Consider the following 9,668-nt stretch of genomic DNA (forward strand, 5'->3'; position numbering starts at 1 on the left):
TGTATCAGCCACCCCTCCCAGTTTTGCATTATGAGCAAACTTGCTGAGGGTACATTCCAACCCTAACAGCAGTGTTAGCAAGGACGCATAAAGGGAGCAACAGTATCTTTGCGGCTGCTAGTTACCATCCCTTTTCCAAGGGAGACAGATCCCACACTGGCAGGTCACTTAACAGTGAAGATCAAGTTAAAACTTGAGGGATTTCTGGGAACAGCAGCTAATTATGCACCAGTACATACAGAGAAGGGGCTGACTGGCTGGAGAGCAGATTAGCAGGAAAGAACCTGGCTGTCCCAGTGCATACAAAGCTGAACACAAGCTGGCAACAGGCCCTTGCGGTAAAGGCAGCTTAAGGGCATCCTGGGCTGCATGAGACAGATGTCAGCAGGTCAAAGGAAGCGACACAGCTGGAGTGCAGGGTCCAGCTCTGGGCTCCTTGGTACAAGAAGGACTTCGACATATTAGAACAAGTCCAGTGAGGGGCCACAAAGATGATTAAGGGACTGGAGCATCTGTCGTACAAGCAACCTGCTCTAGTTGATTGTTTTGAAGCAGCGGAGTTGGGCTAGAAGATATCCATAGGTCTTTGCCAACTCAGCTATCCTGTGATTCTCAATATAGGATAAGGTAAGATAAAATCAGTATTTTTAATTAAAAAAAATCATAATTGTTAATCCTTTCCTATTAATTTATAACAGGTGCCAAGCAATTATTTTTTATTTAATACAAACAGAAAGTTAAAACTCTGATAAAGTGGAAGAATGCTTCAGGAAGAAACAATGCTTTTAGATGAACTCGGGAATTCTGAATGTCCTGTCACGAAGATAGTGACCACACATAAAGTTCTGACCACCTACTGATTAGAAGCTATAGTCTTGGATATCTGGAGGCTGTTAAAAGGTGATCTTGTTTTCTTCATTGATACTTCAGAAACAAAGAATTCCTGAAGAATTAGGAAATGAATTTGTGTAATTAAGAGATCCAAGAATAGAGAATTCTTTTTTTCTTTCTTTTTTTTTTTAATGTACCTCGCATCTAGCCTTTTGGGGAAAGCACAATTAAGTAGTTTGGATCAAAAGTACTTGTTTTTCATTGGGATTTCAGAATACAGATGGTCACAGTTCTGATTTACGTAGAAGAATTTGGCCTGGCTTTTGATTCCTTGAATTGGGAAATTCTTCCTATTCCTTGTCCCAGCTCTTCCAAAGCTCAGCAAATATGACAACCATTAAGCACAGCTGCCAGATGTGATGTTAACGAAAGCCATACATCAAGTCACAGAGAAAAGGTTTCTCATCTTTGCTTCTGGATCTCAAACTGCAGAATTTGCAGGGAAATATGCTGACATTGAGCTTCTACTAAATCATGTACAAAGATAGTACCTGCTACTTAAAATATTCATCATCATAGTATTGATTACAACTCATACTACTCAATACCAAAATAATCCTCATTCTGATTTTTGAAAGAGATTGAGGTTGCCTTCAAAAGTGCAATTCCCTTGCCTAATGGCCATAAATGGTTTAACACACATGAAAAAAACGTACTTGGCAGTTAAAGAATGAACTGACATACATAATATCTACCTTTCTCAGTAAGTAAAGCACGTCCTGTGATTCTGTGCAATTTTTTGCCAGCATGTCAATATCATCTTTGGATAGAATAGGTTCTTTCAGCTGCTCTATCCAGGACCACATCAAGCTACAGAGGATAAAAGGATCTCTCTCGGTACAGATTTTATCCCACGCTCCATCTCGAGAATTCAGTTCTTTCTTAAAGCAAAACAAAACAAAACAAAACTGAAAATGCATCACCTATTTACTTTTGCCAACATTCTCTTTAACTGTAGCAGTACTTGGCTGCTTACATTCCAACAAAAAAAGAAGACTTCAGAGTTACCAAAAAAAAAAAAAAAATTTCTAGTTTTTCCAAAGCATGAACATTAATCAGCAGTGATAGAAGTGATTCTTTAAAACAGAAGGATGACATAAACAGTGCATCTCAGAACCTCCCAACTGTCTACTAGCATACATAAAACGGCTTTAGATTCCAACTTCAAAGCAAATGTTGCTAGGAGGATTTGGTTTTGAGGATAAGCAGTTAAGTTTCTACTATTCTTTTGCTTTTACACACAGAATCCTCTGATTAGTTCTGAGAAAGCACTAATTAAAAACAATGCAGCTCTAACTTAAAATCTGTAGTACTTTTATGCTACCAGCAGCCAAGTTACAACCACAGATAATTATATCAATTTTCATTAGTTAGCAAAATGAATGAAAACAACCAGAACCAATGTTCTAAGTTCCTCCTAGAGACCAAAATTTGTAGCTGCATTTTTGCTTGCTTTTGAAAGTACTCGGCCATAACTGACAAATACAATCATTTCCTGAACTACAGTATAAAGTGGTGTCCCAATGTGTAATTTCAAAGCACAAGATGGCATTTTTGCTATTCTAGGAATTAACCTAGGTGAAATATGCAGAGCCCATTGAATCAAGTTAAAACTTACCTGCCACATTTCTACCTTCTGCTTCACTTCATCCTCTCCCAGAAATTCATTTATATCTGCAAGTGCTTTTGCTGCCAAAACTCTTCGGGCTTCCAAACTTAATTCTGACTGCAGAACAATGTGCGGAATTGCCTCTGACACATCTTTGCTACCTTGGTTTTCACATCCAATGGAAAAGTTCACTTTAGAAGAAGAAGAAGAATCAGAGTCCTCAGACACATAGACTCTTCTGCTATACATAGTAGTCTTGTGGTCTTTTCTATGACCAATCTCATTGGTAAAATTGTGCCTTGGCGTTCCCGGTTCCGTGGTATTATGGATAGATGCTAGACCTGAAGAAAAGGTTCTGCTGCGTTGTACTTCTTTGGTGGAGTTCCTTCTGTTATAAAGTGAGGATCCATCTTTTCGTCCATCCAAATTAAATTTACCTTCACTCCAGAACATGCATGTATTACGCACTAATGCTTCGTTGTTTAAATCCAACTGCAGCTTTTGTTCGCCTGTGGCAGAACATTCCTCACCACTGTTCTGCTTAAGTTTGTTGCACAGTAGTATCTCAGCAGGTACTCTCCATGCAGTTTCTCCTTGTTCTAAAAGAAACTCAGTTCTCCTTAAATCTGAATCACTATAGCTTAGACGCCTTTTCAGATGACTAAGAGGCTGAAGGCATTCGACATTCCTTTTTTTCCAAAGAGGATCACATTCATGCCCCAGGGAGAAAAGAGAATCCTGGGTCTCAAAAGTGGACAAGTGGGTGTGGGAGGAGTCTGACACATCACTGTCCTGCCTTGCGAATTCTCTATGTAGCTGTGTGGATGCCAACTGAGAAACCGTCTTTTCAATTTCAGCGGAGAGATCTGGTATATCTAACAATTCTGCCTCTATCACTTGTCTGTTTTCAGCCAAGTCTAGCAACAATTTGCAAACTAGATGAATAAGTTTTGGCACGTGTTTGAGATGCCTGCTCTCATAACCATGGAGCAGATGTCTCTGACGGGTCAGGTACTGGGACAGTGTCACGGTGTGCACCTTGGGCTCACAGGATGCAAATACGTTTCTCAGAGGAACCAAAAACTGAGTGAATTCTCTGATGCATAACAGCTGCCCTCTAGTCTGAATAGAATTAGGCCTTTTTGCTCTGACAAAAAGAATTGCTTGATCAGCACTCATTCTTGTTGCAAAAACTAAGTAGCAAGCTATTAGAACACCTAGAAATATAAAAAACAAGTATTAGTTGCAGAACTATGAGACTAAAACAAATATTGAGTGGAACTATAGGATATAAATTAATATAGGTAAAGATACAGGCTTTACGCCCTCTATTATGTGATACTGTTACCCAAGTATAACTGCATTTATTGGACCACAAGATAGTAAACCCATTCTCACTACATTTTCAGTGAGAGCTAGTTTCTCATCACAGCATCTAAAGTTCCATCATTTCTAAACACAGGAGCAATGGTGGCTTCTACAGGAAGCACATGGGCAAAAAGGTCTTGAAAGGGACAGAAGTAAATGAAATTTTAGCTGCTCCAGCAAATCTACCTGATCTAACAATGAGTGGTACGTTTGTAAACATGGAAAAAATACTAGGAAATGGAAGCGTACTAGGTGAATTTTTCCCATCAAAAAGAAGCTGTCCCATTTGAATGTTAACAGGGAATTATTATACAGATTCAATTTTTTTTTTTTTTACCTTACAGGTTATTGTTTTAATGTACTAAAACTCATCTCCATGCCATTCAGATCATTTTCACAAATTTGTTTAGCATTTTTAACCATTTCATAGACATACATCTTGCAACAATATAGAATCTAAACAAATTATTAATCATTTATAACCAGAGGCTGGTTTTCATTTTTAGAAAAACAATTCTGTTGATCTTGCAGTAAAGTACATACCTGTCCGACCAAGTCCTGCGTGACAATGAACAGCTACCCTCCCTTCCTGCAGTGCAAATGCCATGACTTTTACCATATCAAGTATAGTAGTGAGAGATGCCACTCCATAATCCTTCCATCCAAAATTATAAAAATAAACTGAAACAAGAAGAGAGTGAGTTATTTTCTGTCGTACCGAATGTGACATTTTCAGTACTATATGCAGAGGAGAGATGACTAAGAATAAATGATAGTACTAAAATTGCATAATGGACCTTAGAATCTGACTATGTATTGTTTGCAAGAGACTATTTTCCCATTTCAGAGTACGCTAGCTGTTGAAATTTGATAAATACATGAAACTAGCAAAGATTTGTCAAACTGAAGTTCAGCTAGAATGTAAAAGGTGTAACAAAACTGAGTGATTCATACAAAAATTACTGAGCTATATATAGGCACAGGGTAATTTTTTTCTTTTTAGAAATAAAAGCACTTCTTCAGTACAAAAGCTGTTTCTTACAGAGACATACTTTTTCTCATCTCACTGTAATGTGAAAATACAAAAATACTGTCAATACAAATGTCCTTGAATGAAATAACCTTTTATAGTCTAGATAAGAAAGCATTAACTGTACCAGAACTTGAAACACCATTAATGATTTACATATGTGGAAACTCAGAAGAAAAAGAAACATTTAACCAGCTGTTGTCCTTTATGCTAAACACCTAAATATAAACCCTCCATCTCACTCTTCATACATACGATCTTGGATAATGTGTTATTCACTCTTGATTATATTTGCCAAGTTTCATGTTTACATCCCATTTTGTGCAACGTTTCTTATATAGCTGCTTTTAACACACAAGAATTCAAGTAAAAATATCCCTAAGTGCCAAAATCAATAATTAATGAGGAACAGCAGCAGGAGTGAACTTACTTCCAGCCTCCATGAAAGCTTCAGGAAGGTAGGTGAAACCGCTTTCTTGTTCCAGTGGATTCCCACAGCTTGCATGCTCCCCAGGACGCTGAAGGTTAATTATGGTTTTTATGCTACATCTTAAGGAAGGAATACATGAGTCAAGGTATTATTATATGCAGCCAAAATCCCATTATCCCATATCTTCTGAAACATTTATTCTTAGTGGAGAATAAATCTTTACCTGTATATCATTAAAATGAAAGGATCTTTATGAATAATCCAAATCTATGTTAGAAGAGAAAATGGGTCACGAATTACACTAGTAAAACCTACAATAAATAATGACTAAATTTGTTACCTTTCAAACTGTTCAATAATGTTGTATTTTTCAATTAATTCTGTTGAGGGTCGAGCCATAGCCAGTATGTTATCTGTTATCCTAAGAAATTAGAAAAGTAGATAGTAATGTTGTTCCTGATAATTTACTAAGTATTAATGTAGCAAAATAAGAATACTATGTTATTTTTAAGGACGACAGAAATACCTTGCTGATTAACTAGAAACAATTTTTCAAAAAATTCTACTATGATGTAGTGGTAGTGATAAATCCTGTTAAGCTGACACAGATACTACAAATCAGAAGACCATTACTGGAACCATTTAAATGCCAGGCCAATGAACATATTAAAAAATTCCTTTGACTAGGAAGTCTGGACTCAGATCTCTGTTTGGCCCTTTAAGGTTTGTATGCACCTGAATAGCATTTGCCATTACAAAAAAATCAGTAAGAATGTAAAGATACATTTCATATGACTATTACTGCATGTGAATACGCTGTTGAATACATACCTTACATTATTTCATCTTCAGTAAATGTTTTTAGTTTTAAATTCTATTATGAACACATTTTAACTAATGTGCAATTTAAACCTTAGCAGTAACTGCCTACAACCCAGAACAGGTTTTTTTATAATTCTTGACGGATAGGTATTTATTCTTTTGGATCTGGACCAAACTTACTGTAAGTAAACAAAAGTCTTTCATCATCTTTACTGGGCTATGTACAATGCTCATTACGGTTTACTGTTGAATTGTAATTCTGAATCAAGCTATCATTATGTTTTATACTTAGCAGTAGCCAATTTAAAAACAATCATTATTTTACTTTGAATTCTCTCTTTTAATAAATACAATGGATGCAGTTGCATTTAGTGAGAATAAATGCTGCTTATTACCAAGAAGAGTAGAGCCCTCTAATGGCTTGCTCCTGGTCACTCCATCGAGCTGGATTTTCATACTTGCAAGCGCGTCCACCACATGCCATCGAACACTGCATGTGACCAGGAATGACATGGCGAAGGCTCTCCCCTACTTTAGTGTATTTTGCTGTTGGACGCCTCAAACCTCCTAGAACACAGGCAAAAACAGATTTAGTGAGGAAGCTTAAAAATTCATCTCCACCTTTAAAGTGTCAGTCCAACCTTAAATTGATGAAGTTACAGATAGCATAAATATATGGAAGATATATATTTAAAGCTCATTTTTCAACACAGACCTAAAGGAAGGATTCTGAGGGGGGGAAATTGCTTGAATTACTGCAGATGTTGTTTTTTCTCACAGTAACTTTGTTTTTTCTTGTTGGAGTGTGTGATAACCCTTGCAACAGAAAGAAATTTCACAGTCCTCTTCCACCTGAAATTGAAAAATACTTAGCCATATACTTGGTTTATGTGTGAGCGTGTACTTCTGTTTTATCTGTTGTCTATAACTGAGCTGTTAAGAGTGAAAAGCATATATTAATCCTTGAATAAGAAATCAGTGAAGAAAATATAAAATACAGTAAAACAGATTTTAAACCCAGTATTTTATGCATATATATAATATACAGTTAACAGAACAAAAGTATATTAATTTAATAGTAACAAAATACCCAGAACTACCAACAGGCTTAATGAAAAGTACTTTACTTTTTTTTTCAGGAAAAGTTGCATCCAGCTCCTCAGGGCTCAGAGACGATACCGCCACCATAACCCGGTGAGTCGATGATGAGAGTACCTCTACAACTGAGCTCCGGCGCCTCTGGATTATGCGAAGAAGGGGATCGGAGGAAGAATGCCTCCGACCCTGGAAAAAGTTGCTAAAAATACTCACTGCCGAACGCCTTCGGGGTGAACCCTGCATGACTGACCAGCCCCAGCTACCGTCTCGGAAGGCTACTGGGGATGCACTGGTAAGAAATCCAAGTTGCTCAGCGCTGAAGTTGCGGAGGGATGTGCATCCTTCTGTGGGCTCCAGCAGCTAGTCAGCATGGGCTGAGCTGTCTCCATAGTAACTAGCAATGACAGCGCTGCTGCCAGCTACCTTTGGGGCTGCATGATTCTATAGGAATGGACTCTGTTTGGGACAAACTGTTCTGCTGCTTGATGAAAATAGTTGCATTTCAAGCAGATAATTTTGAAAACGGACTGGGAACCACCAAAACATTTTCCATAAACAATGTGAGCATTTAGTTACTTGTAAATAACATGCATTCAGAACTCACTAAGACACAAAATACTAGATTCAAAAGAACAATCAAAATGTAGCTGGAGGCTCTGCTTCCTGAAAAATCTGTAAGTACATTATACTCTCCCACCTCTTGGTTTAACATTCCACAACCACCTCTCCTCCTCCACTTAGCGCTCCAGAACGCATCATTAGCTCTGTAATGATTGGGATTAGTGTGTTCCTTCTGAAATGGTTCAGTACATGATGAATTGCAGACTGTTCGCTCTGGACCATTCATATCTTCTAACAAAACACAATTTGTTATTCAAAACAAAAGGCTTATTTTTTTTCAGGGCACAGCTTTTTTATTAGGCAAAGCCGTTAGCCCTACAGACTGAGATAAAGCAGATTATGGGGAGGAGGAGATGTGCTGAGTACTTTAGGCTTTTCAAGGTAGGTATTAGGTGGCAAATTGCCTCCCACTTTGCTTTCAGTGTGCTAAGAAGGAGAATGAGCTGGCCAGAAAGATTGCAACACTCTCAGAAGCACAAAATTCTCATGCAATTATGTGGAGAACAGCCTAAAGCAATGTTAAAAAAACTTTGTCATCCCATTATGTGTTCATTAGTCTGCATGTTAAAGAGAGAGAAACTGGGAAAATCAAGAAAACTCACTATGATTTGTTCAATAAGCAAATTAATCCTATTGTGTTTTCCTAAGGATATATACTACCTTCGGTCTGTGTTTGACATTTCTTTTTGTACTACGAAAACAGTTAACTCCTACAGAGGAATTTGTGTAAGAGAAAGCACTCATCTGATAAAAATTCATCAGGCAGAAATCTACTGTTCCTTCTAGGTACTGAACGGGAATTGAGTGACTGAATTTTGGATACTGCACCCCGGCTCTTAAGGAGACACCACAAGGTTTGCTGTAGGTACCAGGCCTGAAACATCAGTAGTGATGTCATATGAGAAAAGGAAATTTTAAAGCTGTCTGTTAGCTGTTGTCTCAAAACTTTGATTATTTTAATTCAACAATAAACCTGATATCAAGAGATGAGGAAATATTTAAATGTGCATTTATTTTGGGGGTTAGGTGGAAGAGAAAGGAGATGAAAAAGGCTATTTCAAGTGCTACCTATATCCAGGAAACATGAAAAATGTTTTCTAATTAAGTATATTGCTTTCTTCTATTTAATACTTTTTTTTTCTCTCCCCAGAAACTTTTCTTCAGCATGTATCAAATGATAGCAACGCCAGAAATGAGCAAAATAAAATGTTGCACATCATTATTTTCCTACTGAATCTAGCAGGATCTGCAAGTATGCACCCAAAATTCTAAGAAAGAATTACATCCCCTAAGTTTAAATGCTTTATTATAAAAGGGAGTTTTGTTGAAGGTGTGTTTGTATTTTCAGAGAACTAGGCAGTTTCTGAACACAAAAATCACACAGTTCCTTCAATGAAGAGACCTGACAATATAAAAGTTACAGAAATTCTCAACTTATTAACACATCATGGTCATGATAAAGTAATGCAGTTTGGTTTTGTTGCAGTCATTTTATGCTTATAATTGGGGAAAATACTTCCGGGTTTTTAAATTTTCTATGGAAAATATTTTTTTCAGAATTTCTCTAAGTACTTTTTATAAATGGCATACCAGAGAAAAATTATTACCTGAACTCATATTTGCAAGATACAGACTGCTCTCTAGCAGCGATGAATACGGTAGTTCATTCTGCAGCAAAACTCCTGCAGCCATTGCAGTACCTGTTAAAACAGTAATATGTTCACTGAAAACCTACACCAGAAGCTCAAAAATGCAAAATAAAGCTGAGTACCTGGCACCTGGTTATAGAGTTGTCCAAG

General features: G+C 37.2%; 1 protein-coding gene across 1 annotated transcript; it reads right to left on the reverse strand.

Annotated features, from left to right (window-relative positions):
• Positions 1–1,586: 1,586 nt before the first annotated feature.
• PTPDC1 (protein tyrosine phosphatase domain containing 1) lies at positions 1,587–7,501 on the reverse strand (the record flags this gene model as incomplete). The annotated part of the gene is made up of 7 exons (XM_010291556.1): positions 7,278–7,501; positions 6,546–6,717; positions 5,669–5,749; positions 5,329–5,447; positions 4,412–4,549; positions 2,510–3,717; positions 1,587–1,772 (listed from the first exon to the last, which is right to left on the reverse strand). Coding segments are annotated over exons 1-7 (2,118 nt in total), but the record flags the coding sequence as incomplete, so codon positions are not given.
• Positions 7,502–9,668: the final 2,167 nt, after the last annotated feature.

Source organism: Phaethon lepturus, unplaced genomic scaffold (genome assembly GCF_000687285.1).
Source record: "Phaethon lepturus isolate BGI_N335 unplaced genomic scaffold, ASM68728v1 scaffold49417, whole genome shotgun sequence".
Classification (NCBI taxonomy): Eukaryota; Metazoa; Chordata; class Aves; order Phaethontiformes; family Phaethontidae; genus Phaethon; species Phaethon lepturus.